This window comes from Natrix helvetica (genome assembly GCF_964273705.1).
Source record: "Natrix helvetica genome assembly, chromosome: 3".
Classification (NCBI taxonomy): Eukaryota; Metazoa; Chordata; class Lepidosauria; order Squamata; family Natricidae; genus Natrix; species Natrix helvetica.
In genome coordinates this window covers 107,629,101-107,652,046 of record NC_138549.1, presented here as the reverse complement: position 1 = coordinate 107,652,046, position 22,946 = coordinate 107,629,101, and the positions used below count along the sequence as shown (strand labels likewise).

The window sequence follows — 22,946 nt, the reverse complement described above, 5'->3', positions numbered from 1 at the left end:
CTGAAAGTAATGTGAAATGGAAGAATTGGTTAAATAGCAATAGCACTTAGACTTACAGTATATCACAGAAGTGAGTACACCCCCTCACATTTTGTAAATATTTAAGTATATCTTTTCATGTGACAACATTGAAGAAATGGCACTTGGCTTCAATGTAAACTAGTGAGTATGCAGTGTGTATAACAATGTAAATTTGCTGTCCCCTCAAAATAACGCAACACACAGCCATTAATTTTTAAACTGCTGGCAACAAAAGTGAGTACAAATTAAGAATTGAAAAGAGACATGGCAAGGCAAAGCATTATATGGCCAGTATCAGAGGTGGGTTCCTACTGGTTTGGTTTGGTATGGCCGAATAGCTAGTAGAAATCTGGTGTACCTTTCCAAACCGGTAGTAATGGTAGCCTGGCCACATCCCCAACTGGTTCTCCCGGCGGCGCCATAGGCGGTGCCATCTTGGGTTTTGCTTCTGCGCATGTGCAGAGCAATTTGTATTGCACTGGTTGGCCCCTCCGCCCCTCTGCCCCTCCGACGCTCGCCCTGCCTCACCTTTGCCATGTGGATCCACAGAACTACCTCCTCCTGGCTCCTGCCTACACACAGGTAAACAGAATTCACATTACCCTAACTTTTTAAAGCCTTTTTTCCTGCTGATTTGCCTGGTTTGCAGGGAAAAAAGGCTTTAAAAAGTAAAAAAAAAAAAAGCTTCTGGCAATTGTGGGGCTCAGCTGTGAGGCGCACGATCATCAGAAGCTTTTCTTTTACTTTTTAAAACCTTTTCCCCCTGCTTGTTCAGGCAATGGAAAGAAGGCTTTAAAAATAAGAGAGAGGGGGGGGGAGGGAGTGGGGAAGAGAGAAAGAAAGAGAAAGAAAAAGAAAGAAAGAGGGAAATGTTAGAAAGAAACTCACTTTTCAGCCAGGAGATTCAGCAAAAAGAGGAAAATAATTGCAGTCTCCAAACTGAGCATGGCTGGCTGTGGAATTCTGGGAGTTGAAGTCCACAAGTCTTAATGCTGCAGACTTTGAAGACCCCTGCTTTAAATTGAAAAGCTGCTCAGAAAGAGGTTTGCAAAGTGACATTCAGCAGTTTGTTTCTGGGTCAGCTGAACAACAAACTGGATAAAAGGAAGGATTCTTATATGGTTCTGTTTTTGAAGTTTTGGGGTTTGTGCAATATGGCCTTTGTCTTTCTAAAATATGATTCCCTGCTTGTGTCAATGGAGCCAAACTTTCTATAGGCTTATTGTCTCATTATCTCTATCTGGCAAGAATGTGGAATGAGCCTCAGGCAGGTTTCTTTGTTAGCAGCTTGATTTTTCCTTGCTTTTCTGGGAGCCTTTTCTTATGAGTAATATAAGGGGGGGGGGTTGCTTCCCACAGAGGGAAGGGAGAAAGAAAGAAAAACAGCACACCAATTTAAGGCTAGAAGTCATCTAGTCCAACCCCCTGATGCAGCAGGAAACCTTACATTGTCTGGATTATTTTGGTGCCTCTAACAGTGAAGAAAATTGCCAGAAAGGAGAAGGAGTTTACTAGGACAAGGCTGTCATGCAGAGGAAGGCAGAGATAGCCCTTGACTTATGGCTACAATTGAGCCCAAAATTTTGGTTGCTAAGCAAGAGCGTTCTTAAGTAAGCTTCACCACATTTTAACTAATCCATGACATCTCCTGGTGAGTGACATCAAGTTGGCCATGCCCACCCAGTCACATGACCAACGAGCTATGCCTACCCAGTCACATGACCAAGGAGCCACACCTCTCAGTCACATGACCAACAAGCCACGCCCACCACCACATGATCAACAAGCCACATCCATAGAACTGGTAGTAAAAAAAATTGAAACCCACCCCTGGCCAGTAGGTAGGAAAAATACCAGACAAAGAAGCTAACAACAAGACTTGACAATGGCTAAGAGAGGGGAAAATTGAAGAAAGAAATGGATGGGCTAATTATGGCTGCACAGGATCAAATGCATATACAACCAAAATTGAGAAGATAGCAACAAAAAGCAAATGCTGCCCATGCAAAGAAGCTGAAGAAACAGTGGACCATCCAGTTAGTTGCTGAAAGATAAATTGACTATAAACAATGGCCTGTCAAAGCAATAAATGTGTATTGGAATATCTGTAAGAAACATCATTTTTCTTCCAGCAAAGAACTGGTGACATCATAAAATAGAGAAAGAAATAGAAAATGAAGAAGCTAAAGTGTTCTGTATTTTATAAGTGCTAATAGTAATAAGTGTCTTGGATGAAACCCCTAAAGCACCACTTGAACACCATCGGCATTGACAAAATCACCACTGGTCAATTGCAAAAGGCAGCTTTGAAACAGCTTACATTCTGCAACAATACCTTTAACACCATAAAAAAAACAATATCTATCTATCCAGATCCTTGGGGAGTACTTACCAGGTGGCTAAAAAATGTCAAATCTAATCTAAACACCTGGCTGCCTGTGTGACCATCCGCAATAATAACAATTATTGTATATACATTAAAAAACCTTGAAATAATTTATGGGGAAGAATAAATACATTGATAAATGCATGGGGTAACACAGGTTACAAACTGCATTTATTTTAAGCACTTCTAAAATGTAGAATGAGAGCAGTATGATTCTCCAAGGACATGCTGTTCTAGGGGCAAGCAGTAGAACACAGAACACTTCCAAAGTCCCACTAGATGATATTGTTTAACGCCCCCATTCATCAGATGGGCAGAAACCACTGAAGAAATCTCTCTGACAATTGTCTTTATTTTGTTAGAAGTTGTCTTGAATTATACCTTCTATCTAATGGGTGTGCAAACACAATTAATCTTTTTCTCATAATCAAAATGCATATTTTATTAATGCTGGCTTGTCCAACATAAAAGCAGTAAGAAAAGAATAAATTACATTTCTGATTGTAAGTGAAGTATGTTCTACATGGGGCTTCCCTTGAGATGCACACGGAGACTACAGTTGGTCCAGAATGCGGCCACGCGGGTGATTATGGGGAGGACTAGGTACTCCCATGTAACACCTCTCCTGCGCGAGCTGCACTGGCTTCCTGTGGTCTATCGGATGCATTTCAAGGTTCTGATTATGATCTTTAAAGCGCTCCATGGCACAGGACCTAGTTACTTGCGGGATCGCATCCTGCCCCATACATCCCTACGACCAATCCGCTCACACAGAGAGAGACTTCTCCAGGTGCCGTCCGCTAAACAGTGTTGGGGGGCGACACCCAGGAGCAGGGCCTTCTCTGTGATGGGCCCAGCCCTGTGGAATGACCTCCCCCTTGATATCAGGATTACTTCCGATCTCCACTCCTTCCGTGTAAAGTTCAAGACCCACCTCTTTCAACTGTCTGGCCTGGCTCAACTGTAGTTTATCCTTTTCCTCCTGACAGTCCTTTTTTAAATTGTATTATTATTTCGGGGTATTTTAATGACTAATTTAATTTTTATTATTATTAATGTAATGTATTTTTAATTATTACCTCCTCCATGCATGTATGTATATGTATGTATATGTGTGTGTTTTATGTTTATATGTATGTATGTATATTTTATTGTACGCCGCCCCGAGTCCCTTGTGGAGAGGGTGCGGCTAACAAATTAAATTTCTATTTCTATATTTCTATATATAGCAGTTCCTCTTAAACTATCTATTTGAAATCAGATCTGCCAATAACAATTTTTAGACAATTTTCTAGTTAGTGGCTAAAATTGATGTTTTTAATAATGATAAATTAAAATGTAATATTAGTCAGCAAGATACAGTACACATAAAATCAACACTTGCATCTTTTAAATTAGGTAAACACATGAATAAATGAGCAACATAGGCAACAAAGACAAATCAGCTATGAACATTTTAGAAAAACAAGTAATAACTTTGCAAATTATTTAACAATGAATTTATTCAAAGTAAGGTTGAATAGGGATAGATTATATTTCACGCGTTATTAATGAATTTCATTTCTGCAAAAAAAATCAATTAGTTGCATCTGTTAAACATATCTAATTATATTATCTATCTACTTTCCTTCTTGCCTATTACCTAACTATAAACATCTGTATACCACCCACTCCAGAGTCTCTGAGCTGTTTACACTATCTATTAAACCAATACATTAAAATCTCAACCTAAGGCCAAAGAAAAAGTAATAAAGCATCCATGAATCAGCCTATTGTCACAGTTAGCATCAAAACCCGAAAGAACAAAAGTTGGTCTTTACATCATTTGAAAGACAACAAATTGGTCCCTCGGGGAGGAGAGGTACTTTATAGTATGGCTTTCACCACTAAGAAGTAGCACTACTAGGCCACTAACTTTTCATCTTACACAAATTGGGGACACCCAACATTCTCTTTTTGAAACAATGCACAAGTTACTATCCATCTATTTCGGGAAACATAGTTCTGAAGAAACATGAAAGCCAAGCTAAGTAAGGCTTTATATATTTAAAACCTTACTTCAAATTGGCTGTTGGCAATGTGTCCTGGTGTTAAACCTTTGTCTCCATTAGCAGCCAGCATTTGACCCATGTAGAGCTTGTTCTAGTAGCTTAATCATTTAGTGAGGAGGGGAGGGGTGGGCTGCCATGGGCTCACCCAGGTTCAGGAGAATCCATAGCTAAGGTTATAGCTGGTTCGAAGAACCTCCAAATCTCACCCCTGCCTGGCCCCTCCCACCCCAAGCCTCCTCTTTCCTCCCAGGAGTCCCCATGTGGCCCATTTTGGATGTGATGTAAGTGCAGGACCTGTGCGGAGGGCCTCCCAGAAGGCCGGAAATGGGCCATTTTCCAGCCTCCTGGGGGCTTCCGGAGCCTGGGGGAGGCAGTTTTCGCCCTTGCAGTGGCTTGAAAAAAGCCTCTGGAGCCTGGGAAAGGCGAAAATGTCCCCGCCCCATGGTGCAGGAGGCTGACTAAGCTAAGCTCCAGTTTTCAGAGAATGAACAAATATCAATGAGGACACCTTAATGAAGATGTTCGCAGCCTTTATTCAGAAAAGAGTTATTTCCCTCTTCTCCTGCTCCTTCTTAGGAAAGAAGTGAAATGTGTTAAAATATATTTGTAATATCTATATAGAATTGTATATGCATTGTTTGTTAAGATATCGACACTGTATATATTAAGTATCACTGCAAATAGAGAACAACTATGTTTGTGTGTTTGGAAAGTTTTCAGGAAGCAAAAATAAAAGCCTTGTAGAAATAAAGAGATAAGTTTCATAAATCTGTTGCTTATGCATATTTAAAGAAAAGCATTCTTACTGTAAATAGGCCATCATATTCTGTATGTATAAATAAGACTGCATCGAATATTTTCTTTTTTATTTTAATGTAAAAATTGCTCATTTGTGAACATTATTTAGCTCAATAAAAATATAGTTGGGTTTTGTATGAAGGATGTTTATTAGCTGAAGTACATATTTATCTCAAATATTTGAATGCTTTTTTGGTTTGTTTTCAGAGTGAGCATTATGTAGTTAACCTGAAAGAGGTTAACTGTACAATGCTCATTTCTGTGCCTCTTAATCAGTCTATGGTTGACATCATGATTAATTTCTCTGCCCAGCATTTATTGACAGTAAGGTGAAGCTTGTTGCAAGGACAAATTGGTAAGAAATTCTAAAGCATTGTAAGATAACTTGCATCTTGGAAATGTTTTAACATTTTTTGCCTAATCATAGAAGCAATAGAATCAATTCAGGCACAACAACAAAGCAAGATTCCCTCAGAATAAGTGTCTTAGCAGCAAGGAAGTTAAATATTGCCACCCATTTTTTAAAAGCAAGTAGATCTAACAGATTACTTATTTTTTATTTCTCTCTACCAGACTGGAAAGTCAGAATCAATACAAGAAAACTACTATTGTATTGTAAAGGTAGAATCATTGAGGTGGCTCCACTTTTAATAAAAATAATCTTTCTAATATTCCCTTCCTGGAATGACAAAAGATGATCTTTGATTATGACAGGTATTGGATTAAATCAACATCTTTATGGTTTATTGTACACTGAGATCTTATGCAACTGAGACAAATTCCTTCTGTGTCTAATCACACTTGGCCAATAACAAATTCTAATTCTTAGATCATCTAATCTATGAATGATTCTTTCTAGGCTGCTAATTCCTTCTAACCTTCTTACAGAATGCATAATAAAATCACCATGCCATGGAGGTACACAGAGGAAACAAGAGATCTGCAAGGAAACAATTTCAAAAGCCACAGTAAGTGATATAATTTGGGACTATCCTACCAAAAAAACCTTTAGACCCAGCCAAGATCCTTGCAGCGCTCTGCCATTTATACTGAGAATATGAATTTGGTTGATAAGATCATCTGACACTGACAATTTAGTTCAATATCATTTATCTACCATGCTACAAGAATTAAAATTTATTTCCTTGAAGAATGTTTCAAACTTATATGGCCAAATAATATAATCATATTTTGGAAGTACAGTGATTTTATTCCTGTAATTCTTTGTAATTGACACTGAATTATTTACTTGTAATTTTAATGATCCTGGTTATCTAGTAATACAATGTTAATTAGGAAAGCTAATTTTAACACCCATCAGACTGGTTTATTTTTGGCATCATGTTACATAGTTAATTTATATAAACATTTAATTGAGTTCCTTATTAAAATTCAAGAGAGGGAATAAGCCATTGTGAAGATAATTATAGTTAAGAAAAAGCTGTTTTCACATATGTTCTGGCTCTATTTGTGGTTTTTGCCTTAGGACCCTGTTAATATAGAATAAAAAAATGTTTTAGTGGTGGCAATATTATGACTCGACTAGAAGATACTTCTTAGTCTCTATGCTATGAGCTTCCTTGAAGAAACCAAGCAAGTACTTAAGCATAGTACATAATTCCAACACAGTAAACATAAATGCAAAACTCTTATGCTAATACTTATATTTTACTGATTTTCTTTCATTAAGATAAGAATTTGCATTTAACACAGAAACTAATTCTAATTACAGCTGCATTCATCAAAACAGAGATCTTAAGAAATAATTCTTTTGCTATAACATATATAGCTTAAATCAAGTAACGGATTATTTTGCATAAACTCTGGGTGGCTTTTATCTTTGCAAAAAACTCAAAAAAAAATGTCTTAATAGTTTGCCTGTTTACTCTGTCAGTTAACCTGAACCTGATAGGATCTCTTTTCTAAAACAACATTAGGTGGCACCTCTAAAGCGTTAACATTTCTCACAATCTAATATTAGATCCAGCTTCTGGCCTACATTTCTCCATGCTTGCTCTCTCTTTATAGCGGCTAAATTTGAGCAATTCCACCAAATAGTAATTTACAAAGAACTGTCATTGAAGTGCCATAGCATCGCTTCATTTTCCTTTTAAAATAAGCATAGGGACAACTTTGAAGCGTCTCTTGTAGCAACTGTCTGGCTTGTTTTGACGTTTACAAGAAAAATCAAGACAAAAAGCACAGAGCCCAAAAAATAGCATGGAGTAGTAATGTCTGTATATTGATTTCTGCACTTTCCTCATGGCCATTGAAAAAAGCATGGATAAGTTAATCAGAAGTTTTTCTTGTTTAGAAGAGGCTGCAGTTGGCACGATGATGCCCTGAAAAAAAAAATAAGGGCTTTGCTGGGAAAAGCAATAGTTGCATAGACGTGGAATAGAATTAGACAGACAGACTGATGATTTTATAAAGAGATGCTTAAAAAGAGCATCACAGTAACATATTATTGGTAGTAATACAGAGATCCCCAACAACAGGTCTGTTGACCTGCACCGGTCGGTGGCATATCAGCAACTGGGCGAGCAAACAAGCGAAACTCCATCCGTGGGATGCAGGCAGCACACACAACTATGCCTCCTCTGGTCCCGCAGAAAAAACTTTCTCCACGGAACCAGACCCTGGTGCCCAAAAGGTTGAGGGTTGCTGGTTTAGTAATTAATCTCAAAGCAAAATGATAATCAAAAAGTGAAAGCCATTTGAATGTATCTGGAACATATTTTTGTAATTTATGACTAAGTAAAGCTGATCTCTATACATCTAAAAGAAGGAATTAGTTTTTCAGGGTCACAATATCTAGTTCCCAGTGCTGCGAAAGACAAAGGATACGACAGCCATGATAGGAATATAACGATTATTTCCCATGCTTTTTGTTGCAAAACTAGAGGACTATAGTCAGACATTGTAAGTTTTGGAAAATGAAAGTATTTTCCCACTCTCTATTGCAAGTCCAACAAACCCCAGCCTTTTTCCATTTACTTGCATCTCAAGGAAAATCTCTATTTGTGCTACAAAAAACTTTCTTAAAATGCAGATTTTTAAAGATTTATTTTTTTCTACACACAATGTCACTGGAAGAAAGAATTAAATCTTTCTATATCTCAAAACTACTTATGTCTCAGAAAATCAACTGCATGCTATAATAACATTCACATAATTGATCTATTTGCTCTGGCAAATGGTTGTTTGGTTGTGTGCTATCCCTCATTCCTGTTTATTTCATAAACATCTTACATTAGGTTACCCTGAGAGGAGTGACAAATGATTGCATTGTAGACCTTCTTCAATGCATATAGCCACACAATTGTGCAAACACTGACAAAAACTTTCATCTCCATCTTCTGGTGGATAGAGCAGTTCCAATGCTACTGCATATCACACAATCCTGATTGTGACAAAAGCACTAAAGTGTCTAGTTTCTTTTTGAAAAATATTGATCAAAATAAAATAAATATCAAGAGGATTACTTGCCATATTAACTAGAGTAGAACAAGTATTCATCTATATATAATTTGGATATTCTTTCAGGATGGACTGGAGTATTTCCATGGAGTGAAAATATTGGAATGCAAATTTCAAGTATTCATCATTTGTGTCCAAATGAGATTGACTATGATTTGTTTCCCTGCAAAGACCAGGCCATTTGGTTTCTTTATGGTGTACAAATCTAAAAACTCACTGGAAATTGGTTGTACTGGGAAACGATATGAACAAAGTTTCTCAGTTCTCAAATATGTTTGAAACAAATCTCTTTGCCTTGATATGGTGGTAATTTCTCTAGATTATTTTCAGTCTGTTTCTGAAATTATTTCTTTTTTGCCCCATAAGTCTTGTCTCAGTAATTCTAGGAGATCACTTCATTCAGGTTGGCTAAAAATATGATGTAGGTGTTCTATTACTTAAGTTTCTTTGATAATATTATTCTTTGTTTGGTGTCAAGGATGGTACACATTTATTAGATAATACATAGTGGTGTTTAAAAGTCTGGAAACCTTTTTGAATTTTCAATATTTATGTGTGTGTGTGTATGTGTGTGTGTGTGTGTGTGTGTGTGTGTATGGCTAGCTGATGAGACCTAAATAGGCTGAAATAGATCTATACTAGTCTCCCTTTATTTATTTATCAGCACAAATACAACACACACACACACATGTATGTATGTATGTATGTATGTATGTATATTGCAAAATTAGAAAAAAGAGAATCCAACTAAACAAATCAGTAAATTATTCATTTATTAAAGAAAATAATAAAAAATTATGTATTTTATAATGCTTGTGCCCTTGACACGGATCCTATGAAAATGTATTACTTTACTAACAAAAAGGTGCTTTTTCAAAAGGCAACTGGTATTCCTTGTTTTTGAAGACAATTTGCTTCTCTTTTAATACAATACAATAATACAATACAATACAATAGTAGAGTTGGAAGGGACCTTGGAGGTCTTCTAGTCCAACCCCCTGCCTAGGCAGGAAACCCTATACCGTTTCAGACAAATAGCTATCCAACATCTTCTTAAAGACTTCCAGTGTTGGGGCATTCACAACTTCTGGAGGCAAGCTGTTCCACTGATTAATTGTTCTCACTGTCAGGAAATTTCTCCTCAGTTCTAAGTTGCTTCTCTCCTTGATTAGTTTCCACCCATTGTTTCTTGTTCTACCCTCAGGTGCTTTGGAGAATAGTTTGACTCCCTCTTCTTTGTGGCAACCTCTGAGATATTGGAATAATGCTATCATGTCTCCCCTAGTCCTTCTTTCTCTTAAGCTAAACATACCCAGTTCCTGCAACCGTTCTTCATATGTTTTAGTCTCCAGTCCCCTAATCATCTTTGTTGCTCTTCTCTGCACTCTTTCTAGAGTCTCCACATCTTTTTTACATCGTGGCGACCAGAACTGAATGCAGTATTCCAAGTGTGGCCTTACCAAGGCATTATAAAGTGGTATTAACACTTCACGTGATCTTGATTCTATCCCTCTGTTGATGCAGCCTAGGACTGTGTTGGCTTTTTTGGCAGCTGCTGCACACTGCTGGCTCATATTTAAATGGTTGTCCACTAGGATTCCAAGATCCCTCTCACAGTTACTACTATTGAGTAGTAACCACCTAGACTGTACCTGTGCATTTCATTTTGTTGCCTAACTGTAGAACCTTACTCTTTTCACTATTATATTTGATTTTATTAGATAGTGCCCAATGTTCAAGGTTGTCAAGATCCTTCTGTATCTTAAGCCTGTCTTCTGGAGTGTTGGCTATTCCTGCCAGCTTGGTGTCATCTGCAAATTTGATGAGTTTCCCATTTATTACCTCATCCAAATCATTGATGAAGATGTTGAAGAGTACTGGGCCTAAAACAGAGCCTTGGGTACTCCACTGCGGACTTCCCTCCATGTAGATGCAGTTCCATTGAGAACTACACGTTGAGTGCGGTTGGTCAGCCAGTTACCAATCCATCTGGTGGTGATGCTGTCTAACCCACATTCTTCTACTTTATCTAGTAGTAGGTTATGGTCTACCTTATCAAAAGCCTTACTGAAGTCCAAGTAAACTATATCAACGGCATTCCTCTGGTCCACTAATTTTGTCACATTATCAAAGAATGCAATAAGATTAGTCTCATTCAAGAAGCTTCTTCAGCTTCTTGGATGAGAAGCAAATCGTCGTCAAGCATTAACAAAGAAAGTCCAGTCGCCTTTTGAAAAAGCACTTTTGGGACAACCATGACCTGGATGACTGAGAATCTCCATATATGTATGTATGTATGTATGTATGTATGTATGTATGTATGTATGTATGTATGTATGTATGTATGTATGTATTACTTTACTACACATTTTGGAAGGACTGGTAGGTTCTGCTGCTTTATTTTATTTTTCATGGACCTCTAGGAATTTTGAATATATTGGAATTACCTGTTAGCAGACTTTCTATCCTGATATTACCTGTAGAATTGCTAAATTTGTGTCTCTGTGTTAATCACCATCTTAATACATTCAATAAATTCCATTTTTATACATTCAAATCATTACTTTGATCCATAGGTAAAACATGGAATATTTCATGGTGTAATTTAATTGGAGTATTACTGCCTTTCTTGAATATCTTTTAGGGCAAAAGCTACCAAGAAAAAAATGTTTTAACATTATTTCACTTACTCCTGTCTTCTCATCGAAGATTTTGATTCCTCCAAAGGAGATGGTTAGAAATATTTTCTGTTTATGTTCACCTTTTGAACGAGATGCAGCAACAATTCCCTGTTGGGAGAAAATAAGTACTTCACATTCAAAATAATTTCATTTTGTTTTTTCTGACTGTTCTCATATTAAAAAACGTGAACTTCCCATTGCCTTAGAAATTTGGGGAAATTTAGTTAATTTGTTTGAATAAAACTGTACTACTATGTAATGTGCATAATATTTATTTATATTTTAGACTGGGATGAACACTGGTTTCAATGTATGTTTATTTTCAAAATCTTCCAGTCTATGTAAATGGAATGAAGCTGCAAAAAGGCTGAGTGAATGCATGCCATATAAATTCAGGATTTTCTGATTATTTTGACATATCAAAATTATGTAATTAATGGTCTAAGTTAGGAAGTCGTAATTAATTTCTATCACTTCCCTTTTTGGCAATAAAGATTATGACACTATTCACTAAATTATGGGGATAACACTGCTGCTGAGCAGATTATCCTATCTACTCATAGAAGAAATCCTTTACACACTTATACAAATCTGTGAAATGCAGAGAATAGTTGTTTGACATTTCTGATAACAAAAAAATCCTGTTAAAAGAAAGGAAGACTGGGGACATATTTGCTGAAAACAGATGTTTCTGAAGATTAGCCATCACTTGATCGAGTTGCTTAACACATTTTGAAATGCTTAATAAGCTTCTCAACTTCACCCTTTCTTTTGCTAATCTTCTGTCCTCCCCTAATCTTCATCCACTTCTTTCTGTCCATATCTTTTTCCTTCTCTTACAGTAGTTGCCTGTCCAATCCACACACACACTCCCCATCCATCCATCCATCCATCCATCCATCTATTCTTTTTGATTGTCTATTTTGGAGGGAAATAACAACAATAACCATAATATCTTATTTTATGCATCTCAAGATGCCTACATAAATGCTGCCATTTCTTTTCCCCACAAAAATAACCATGTAACATAAACTAAGCAGAGAAAGAGTGACTGGTCCAGTGTCACCCAGCTTTCATGCCTAAGAGATGATGAGAATATATGATAAACCTTTCCTAATACAGCTCCTTAATCTCTATAACATACCTAAAAAGCTCTGTGGAACATGTCTATATTTAACAGCAGCAGAAACTTTTTAGAAGAATCTCATTGTGTCTTTCTTGGCTTTGGCACTATTCATGCCATCTATTTTCTCTTCTGGTAAATACATCCCATTTCCTAAGTGGAATGTTAAACACACTGATAAAAATATTATCCAAACCTAGTCAACCTAGACTTTAGGTTGTGTGTATTTGTTGAGAGGAAGGAATATATTACTAAAACTTCTGTTGTCATTACTTTAATTGGGTAGAATAGTGCATCATAAGGCAACAATATTTGAACCAAGGTACCTCAAAAGGGATAACTTAAAGAATGTGTCCAAAATCTTGGACCCACAATTTTTGTGAGAATGAAGTTTGTGGACATTGTGGCTGTTTCAATACTACTGCCTGTTGCTGTGGTCAGAAGATTTTGACAGAGAAGATCTTGATTGAAGGAAGCAACAACGGGAGGGAGAGAGGAAGATTTCTAATTCCCATTGCCAGCTTTCCACTAGGGAGGGAGGAAAGAATTCCCACTCAGTGGGGAAGATGGGAGGAAGTCAGAGGTTGCTCTAACTCCCACTGCCATTCCCCACCCCCACCCCTTTGGTCGCTCTGCTTCTGTGTTTTAAGTAAGGGAATATATCTTGAAATGATGATGCAATGGGATAATGATTGTCTAGTTTACCATGCAGGCGGTGATCCTGACAATTTGTTGATGGACTGGGCAATAATTCTTAACCAAATATTTGTAGCTTATGATGCTTGGCAAATTGGCTCAAACTGAACAAGCTTGTAGGAGAATAGCTGTAAGAAAGAATGATAAATGGAAAGTAAATATGGAAATTAGACAAATCTAGGTGGATAGCAAAATTGAAGTAGAAAGGTAAGTAGCTATGAAATCTGACAGAAGGAGTAGAATAGGCAGGAATAAAGACCAGGCTGAAAAGGGATAGACAACTATAGGTTTCTACTTTAAAATCCAGGGATATATACTTAACTGTTAGCATATTTTTCTTCCAATTAGGTTCTCATTATTTATGTTTCTCAAATTAGATTAAATACTTCAAGTCTTTGCATGGGTATTTCTTATTATATTAGCACCATGGAAACAGATTCTTGGAATATTTTTTTCTTGCAGTAATTCTTTGTAAATATGAATATGAAAGTTAGAGGATCCACATTTGGTGTACTTTGTTTGAATCCATCAACATTTCATGTTATCTACTGAGGTAAGCAACATTGTCGGACTATGATGTATGTGCTTTCCAATTACTAATCTCAGCCCCACACTTGAAGTAAACTCTTTAATTGCCTAGTATGTTATTTTTTACTCACTGAGTTAGCTCTGTAGTGTATCTCTGGGATAGCCAGTCATTCATGTTACCTTAAAGCCCAAGGAAACTACGACATGCATGTTCCCTTTAGCATATTCTCCCCATCCTTTTTTTAAAAAAATATTTAGAACAGTATGACCCATTAAATATATTACATTCATATGATTTATAATATTTTTATGGAGGCATATAAAAATAAGACAGGGATAGAAAGTTGTCCTGCTTTTACAGGGTTTCAAGTCAAGGTCATTTCACACAAGGAAATACTTTATCAGGCAACACATTTAAACTAGGGAATTCACAGCCAGCTGCTGTGGTAATAGCAGCCAATTTGAATGCTTTTGAAAAAAAAGTATTGGAGAATCAGGCTTCAATAGCTACTAATATTGATGCCTGTTTACTACTTCCTGAATGATCGGCAGCATGCCATAAATGCGGATTGCTTCAGAACCAACAATGAGAGGAACTGTTGACTTCTCATTCAAGTCTGTGAGCTTCTCAAATTAATCCAGTTAGCTAAAATGTGACACCAAATGCTGGTGTCAGGCCTACAGAACTAGAGAATTACAGAGTTGAAAGGGACCTTAGAGGTCTTCTAGTCCAACCTCCCTGCTCAAACAGGAAACTCTATACCATTCTAGACAAGTAGCTGTCCAGTGAACTGGATGCAGTATTCTAAGGGTGGTCTTACTAAGGCTTTATAAAGCAGTACTAATCCTTCATGTGATCTTGATTCTATCCCTCTGTTAATGCAACCTAGGTTTGTATTGGCTTTTTTGCCTGCTGGTCCATATTACTGGCTCATATTTAAGTCATTGTCCACTAAGAGTCCAAAATCTGTCTCAAAGTTACTACTATTGAATCAGGTTTCACCTAATCTGTACTTGTACATTTGGTTTTTTCTTGCCTAAGTGTAAAATGTCACTTTTCTCTACATTGAATTTCATTTTGTTAGATAGGTCCCAGCATACAAGTCTGTTAAGATCCATCTGAATCTTGAGCCTATCTTTTGGAATGTTGGCTATTCCTGCCAGTTTAGTATAGTCTGAAATTTGATTAATTCCCTCATCTAAATCATTTAGGAAGACGTTGAAGAGTACTGGGCCTAAAATGGAACCTTGGGGTAGTCCACTGCTTCCTTCCATGTAGATGTAGTTCCTTTAAGGACTACAAATTGAATGAGACTTCTCAGCCAGTTACAAATCCATAAGGTAGTGATGCTGTCTATCCCACATTTTTTCAAGCTTATCAAGAAGTAGGTTGTGATCTATTTTGTCAAATGCCTTACTGTAATCCAAGTATATTATGTCCATTGCATTTCACTACTCCACTAATTTAGTCATTTTGTCAAAAAAAATGAAATAAGATTCGTTTGGCATGATCTGTTTTTGACCCCTGGCCTCTGGCCTGATCCAACAAATATATGTTCATATAGGAATATCCATCCACTACTCAGTGCATATTTCTGATCTATTCTGTTTATATAAATTAATATTCACAAATTCTGATATTCTTTAAAGCAAGAATAGTTCATGACAAATCTATCTGTTTAAATAAAATTCGCTCAGTTCGGTATTTCATATTTATATCATATATATCTCTCCCTCCCTCCCTCCCTCCCTCCCTCCCTCCCTCCCTCTCTCTTTCACATACACACACAGAGAGACACCTACCTCTGTGTATCTCTAGTAAAATGAAAATGATAGTCAATAGCCTCTCAAATCAATTGTTAGGAAGGTCAGTAGGATGAATGAGATGAGCATTTTTGTTGTTACGGTCTACTGGATCAACCCTGACTCCTAGTGATTAACAGGAAAAGTTTTCTTGGCAATATTTTCAGAAGTGGCTTACCAGTGTCATCTTCCTAAGGAAAGAATAACTAGTCTAAATCACCCTGCTGATCATATACCTTAGGCAGAACAAGAACTCATGGTCTCCTAGTTTCTAGACTAATACCTTCCATGACACTTTGCTAGGGTACAATTGAAGAACATACAGAAGTTGCAATTAGTGCACAATGTGATGAGAGAATATGATTGCATCTATACATGCCCATGTTCAATGGTGGGTTGCAGCTGGTATGCCCCAGTACGAGGGTACCGTTGCCTGCACAGAGCACCAGATACTGTTCCGGTAGGGTGCTCCGGAGAGCCCACCTGGCGTACTTACCTGTCTTTAAACTCTTTGGCGCTTCTGTGCACGGTGCATACAGCGCCTGCTCGATGCTCCTCTGAGCAGCTGGAGCATCACGAAGGCTAGTGGAGGCGTAGCTAGAGGGTAAGACGCATGCATGCATTCATGTGGAGGGCGCCGGGCCCCGTTGCAACCGTACCAGTTGCAATGGAATTTGGAACCCACCACTGCCCATGTTGCACCTATATTGGCTCCTAATATGTTTTAGTGCAATTCGAGATGCTGGCTGTTTCCTATAACACTCCCCTATTGCATATATGAGGGAATGCCTTTCTCACATTTCTCCACTCATCCTGTTAGATTTGGCAGGAAGGGCATGTTCTAGATCCCACCAATTAAAAAATGTCTAATCTGGCTTAACCCAGGAATTATGCCTTTTCTGCCATAGTGCTTGCCTTCTAGAATGCAAGGTTAGCTTGGAGCCTTTCAGAAAGCTGTTAAGGCCTGACTACTTTCCTTATCATAGTGGTTGGGAAGTTAGATAGGCTAGGTAGGTTGGTTTCTGGTGTTCTTAATTGCCAGAATATATCATTTGTATTTGCTTTTGTTATTTTGCTTCCAAATAATGTTTAAATGTTATAGCCATCCAGAATTGTGTCTGCAAGATGGGAAGCCATGTAAATAGATTAAGTAAATACATACTTTTTTCAAATCCACGTCTTTCATTGCAATATACAATGTATCTGTAATTGCTTAATCTTATTCTTAGTCAGGAATATGAACATTCATATTATGTCCCAAACCACAACAGTAACCGCAAACATTCTTCATATATTTACCAAAAAATATATTATATAATGAAAATATTGCATTTCCTTATCAGACTTCTTGCTCAATGTTGAAGCTTTTACTATCAATGCTCAAACTTCATTTCCACCACATACTGCTGTTATTATATTTACTGAGCAATGAATAATTCTGCATTTGCACACATCGCTCTCCAATTCAAAACCACTGACCTTATCATATTAATTCTAAAAATCAACAAATTCACAATAACATTTTGACTCAGATTTATGCATTTCTCAATGATGTGCTGAAAGAACAATAAGATGGTCTATATATTGCCTAGCATAAAGCTACATAGCACTTCCTATATTTATTCATTGCCTCCTCACTTATTCCTTCTAATCAGATTTCTGCCAAATCTTGTAGCTTGGACATTTACTCCTGCTACCTTTCTGATTATATAGAACAGTGTTTCTCAAACTTGGCGACTTTAAGTCCTGTGGACTTCAACTCCCAGATCCCCCAGCCAGCATAGCTGGCTGGGGAATTCTGGGAGTTGAAGTCCACAGGACTTAAAGTCGCCAAGTTTGAGAAACACTGATATAGAAGAACAATGATGGCATGCCTCCAATTTTCAGGCAAAGATGCAGCTTTCATACATATGCTGCAAAACCAAGTCATAAGAACGCTATAATCATATTTAATAACATTCCTGTTACACCATCTATACACAATACGGTAGCCATCACTGAATGATCCTAATTGGGACTAGAATCTCTACTGTCAAGTGAAATAGTCATTAGGCAAAACATTTCATAACCACATAGCAATGGCACTTAGGTTGCAGGACTGCAGCATTGTTAGGCAATGATCTCGCAATTCTCTTGCCCTGCCTTCCTTGTCTCTGGTTTAATTCCCCCCACCTATTGTTTTACATCCATTTCTGTTCTCTGTTGCTGCCACTCATTGTACCACCCCACTAGCTCTAAGTGACTGTCACCATCTTCTTACTGCTGCTGATAACGAAGTGTGTCCAGCTGAAACAGTTGCTTGTTCTTTGTGAGGATTCACGCCTGAATTTTGATCACAAGACTGTGGGTGTGCTGCAACGGCCATAACTTTCAGGACTGCCTGTAATTACCATTGTTCGGCACCAGTGGTGGGATTCAAAAAATTGTTACTACCATGGGCATGGCTTGGTGGCTATGACATGGCTTGGTGGGTGTGGAAGGGAAAGGATACTGTAAAATCTCCATTCCCACCCCACTCCAAGGGAAAGTATAATACAATAATACAATAGTAGAGTTGGAAGGGACCTTGGAGGTCTTCTAGTCCAACCCCCTGCCTAGGCAGGAAACCCTATACCGTTTCAGACAAATAGCTATCCAACATCTTCTTAAAGACTTCCAGTGTTGGGGCATTCACAACTTCTGGAGGCAAGCTGTTCCACTGATTAATTGTTCTCACTGTCAGGAAATTTCTCCTCAGTTCTAAGTTGCTTCTCTCCTTGATTAGTTTCCACCCATTGCTTCTTGTTCTACCCTCAGGTGCTTTGGAGAATAGTTTGACTCCCTCTTCTTTGTGGCAACCTCTGAGATATTGGAATAATGCTATCATGTCTCCCCTAGTCCTTCTTTCTCTTAAGCTAAACATACCCAGTTCCTGCAACCGTTCTTCATATGTTTTAGTCTCCAGTCCCCTAATCATCTTTGTTGCTCTTCTCTGCACTCTTTCTAGAGTCTCCACATCTTTTTTACATCGTGGCGACCAGAATTGAATGCAGTATTCCAAGTGTGGCCTTACCAAGGCATTATAAAGTGGTATTAACACTTCACGTGATCTTGATTCTATCCCTCTGTTGATGCAGCCTAGAACTGTGTTGGCTTTTTTGGCAGCTGCTGCACACTGCTGGCTCATATTTAAATGGTTGTCCACTAGGACTCCAAGATCCCTTTCACAGTTACTACTACTGAGTAAGGTATCACCTATACTGTACCTGTGCATTCCGTTTTTGTTGCCTAAATGTAGAACCTTACTCTTTTCACCATTGAATTTCATTTTATTAGATAGTGCCCAATGTTCAAGTTTGTCAAGATCCTTCTGTATCTTAAGCCTATCTTCTGGAGTGTTGGCTATTCCTGCCAGCTTGGTATCATCTGCAAATTTGATGAGTTCCCCATTTATTCCCTCATCCAAATCATTGATGAAGATGTTGAAGAGTACTGGGCCTAAAACAGAGCCTTGGGGTACTCCACTGCATACTTCCCTCCATGTAGATGCAGTTCCATTGAGAACTACACGTTGAGTGCGGTTGGTCAGCCAGTTACCAATCCATCTGGTGGTGATGCTGTCTAACCCACATTCTTCTACTTTATCTAGTAGTAGGTTATGGTCTACCTTATCAAAAGCCTTACTGAAGTCCAAGTAAACTATATCAACGGCATTCCTCTGGTCCACTAATTTTGTCACATTATCAAAGAATGCAATAAGATTAGTCTGGCATGATCTGTTTTTGACAAATCCATGTTGGCTTTTGGCTATTACTTTGTTTGCTTCTAGGTGTTCGCAAATTCGTTGCTTGATTATTTTTTCCAGAATCTTTCCTGGTATTGAGGTTAGGCTGATAGGTCTGTAGTTTCCTGGATCTAATTTTTTCCCTTTTTTGAAGATGGGAACCACATCAGCTCTTTTCCAGTCCTCTGGTAGTTCCCCGGTGTTCCAGGATCTCTGAAAGATATAATTCAGTGGTTCTGAGATCTCGTCTGCTAGTTCCTTCAGAACTCTGGGGTGTAATCCATCCGGTCCTGGTGATTTGAACTCATCTAGGGTAGACAGGTGCTCACTTACCATTTTCTTCCCTATTTCAATTTGTGTTCCTAATTTTGTGGTGCTGCTTTTGATAGGTTGGACTGTTTTATCCCTTTGTGTAAAGACAGATGCAAAACATGAGTTAAATAGTTCTGCTTTCTCCCTGTTGCTTGTCACCTTCTTGCCACTTTCTCCTAGCAATGGACCAATTGTTTCCTTAACTTTTTTCTTGTTTTTAACATGTTGGAAGAAGCTTTTTTTGTTAATTTTTACTTTTGTGGCAAGCCTTTCTTCATTGTGAGCCTTAGCTTTCCTCACTTCATCTTTACAGGCTCGGGCTATTTGCTGATATTCTGCCTTAGTTATGTCCCCCTCCTTCCACTTTTTATACTTACTTTTTTTGTCTTTCAGTTTGTCAGATAGTTGTTTATGCAGCCATGCTGGTTTCTTTTGGGAGCTGTTGTTTTTCTTCTTCATTGGTATTGTGTTAGACTGGGCTTTTCTAATCTCATTTTTCAAAATTTCCCAAGCTTCTTGAGTTGTTTTCCCCTCGAGGATTCTCATCCATGGAATTTTTCCCAAGCTCTCTCTAAGTTTATTGAAATTAGCTTTCTTAAAGTCCAAGACTCTAGTTTGACTTTGTTCTACTACTTGTGTTTGGATAATGTTGAATTCCAATATTGCATGGTCACTTGCCCCCAGGGTTCCTATGACTTCAACACCTTCTATCATTTCCTCTCAGTTAGTGAGAATTAAGTCCAGTATGGCTGATCCCCTTGTTTCCTTCTCTACTTTTTGGAAAACAAAGTTGTCTGCTAGGTTTGTTAGGAACCTGTTGGATCTTCCACTTGGTGCAGAGTTTGTTTCCCAGTTGATGTCAGGGTAGTTAAAATCTCCCATTACTATTGTGGTGTGCTTCCTACATACCTTAGTTACATAAGTTACATAATCCCCATTTCTTCCCGATCAGGTGGGACTCGGGAGGCAGACAATAGATGGGAGTGGAGCCAGTCAGAGATGGTATTTATTTGGTTCTCCAAACTACTCAAAATTTCCGCTACCAGTTCTCTAGAACTGGTCAGAATCTGCTGAATACCCCCTCTGTTCGGCACTCTCATAACTTCAAAGAATTGCTAAAAAAATAATGGTTAAGATAGGGCTACCTGTATACTATTCATATTGGGAGCATGGTGTACTATTGTCTAATCTGGTCTATAAGGAATTATTATAAGTAATGAACCAGGGGATATTAGGTGACATTATTAGCTACAAAACCTTTGAACCTCAAGTATCAGAAATAAGACAAAGAGCACTTTAAGTTCTTTGGAGAGCTTGACAGACATGTTACTCAATCTCAATCAGGCTGCATATCTGTTTATTATTAACATTAATCAGGGTCATGGAAAGAAATAGCTACAACACGAACATATAATTTTGAGATTAAGAATTATCTGCTTATTAATCTATCTCCATTTCGGATCAACATACCATCTATGATCGCATGAATATATGACTATCATAGCTGCATGGTGTTACCTGACTGAGAAAGATGTCACCTACAGCTTCAGAGAGAGACTATAAAATATATGATGGGCTAATACAAAAGATTGTACATTCCAAAACACAAATTGCATGGAATCAAGGAGAAATGTCTAAATTATATCACATAATTTAATTCCTATAACTAATATAATTAGCCTAAATTTCTAAATTATATCACATAACATAATTACTGCAGCTAAATTGTAAAATTTTAGCTGTAAAGCAAGGTGCCATTTTTATGGTATCAAACGTTCCAAATCAAATATCAAATCCAAAAGGTGGAACTTCTCCTATTTATGTCCAAAAAGAGATAATTCACTAAACATATGAAGCATTCCAATGCTGTTTCAAGATTTGAAGTTGGATTGTAAAGAAACTGTTCCACTTCAAAGAGTTAAAAATCCTATCATTCTCTTCAAGACCTTGTCCCAAAAGATTTACATCCTTATTTCAAACGATGTTTAGGTGGCTTTGAAGTTGTCATATAAATTAGAATTACACATACATGCACATGTGTACACATACATAATTACACATACATGCACGTGATTACATACATAATTTTACGAAAATATTATAATTAACATTTAAACTATGTATTTAAGTATTTTCACAGCACCTTTAATTTCATCATGGAATCTTGACATAACTTGTCACCTCTCGCTGCAGAGACTTCGTCTATCCCAATGAGTTTTGCTTTGTATCTAACACCGTCACCTTTAAACCTCTTTATTAAAGTTGCTTCACTACGATCCTGACCTGAAAAGAGAAATATAAACTTGTAAGCCTCACAGCTGTATAAAAATATCAAAAGTTAAATACTTATAATCAAGTTTAAATTTATTATACAGATATATTGCATCCACAAGCATCGCTTCCACCTGTTGTTCTTGTTTTGGCCACATCAAATGGAAAGAGGGGAGTAGTAAAAAAATTAATAGTGTGTCATATTTCTCAATGAAACTATAAAAGCCACTTACACTTTTAAACTAATTACTAGTTTCTGAATTAATACATATGGAAAAAGACATAATATCAAAGGATGCATCTTTTCTCTTTTTATTATATAAGAACTGATTTGTTTGATTTGATAAATTTATGACTAGTTTATTTTAGATGTGGCTTTTGGCCAATAATTAATACAGTTCTGGCATCATTAAGTTTAGCAACTCAAGCAAAATATTTCTTTTAGACTAAATTAGTATATATAATCCTTGTTTGACAATAACACAGTCTAAATGGGATGTAAAATCTGTGATTTGACATTGTTAGATCTTTGTGGGTCTTACCAATTACCAATATTGTTATTCAAATCACATACTGCTATTTCTTGGTTTTCAGCCAGGCTTCTTCATTGACATGCTAAATATTTTGTGTTCAAGACACAGATTATGTCTTAACTGCTCTTTAGTTGGGTCCTATACATGGAAGTTTTTAAAGCAGCACGTTAAAGCAATATGTTTGTATAAAGTCCTTTTTCATATTTATATCAGATCTGATGAAGCTTGCATATTAATGTAATCTCTTGTTTTATTATTATAGTATCCTTTTCTGTTTTGGAAGAAATAGAATGAAGAACCTTGTTAATAGTTGAATTGGAAGAAAACTAGAAAATGCCAGGGTAATAGATAAGGCTGTGGAAGCCTAAAACATTCCAGAAGGCAGTGACACATCACTTTCTTGCTATTATCAACAATAACAACCCTGCACAGGCATTAACACATAGTGAACAGAAGCTGAGCTCTGTCAAAGTAGATGTTTATAATTTTACACAGCATTT

General features: G+C 37.3%; 1 protein-coding gene across 9 annotated transcripts in view; it reads right to left on the bottom strand.

The window, feature by feature from the left end:
• DAB1 (DAB adaptor protein 1) overlaps positions 1 to 22,946 on the bottom strand; it is a 771,291-nt gene that overhangs the window by 90,248 nt on the left and 658,097 nt on the right. For all 9 annotated transcript variants that reach the window (XM_081946493.1, XM_081946496.1, XM_081946500.1 and 6 more), the window contains 2 exons: positions 21,786 to 21,925; positions 11,427 to 11,525 (listed from right to left, as the gene is read on the bottom strand). In XM_081946493.1, the coding sequence (XP_081802619.1) occupies positions 11,427 to 11,525; positions 21,786 to 21,925 (239 nt within the window). The remainder of the gene's footprint in view (positions 1 to 11,426; positions 11,526 to 21,785; positions 21,926 to 22,946) is intronic.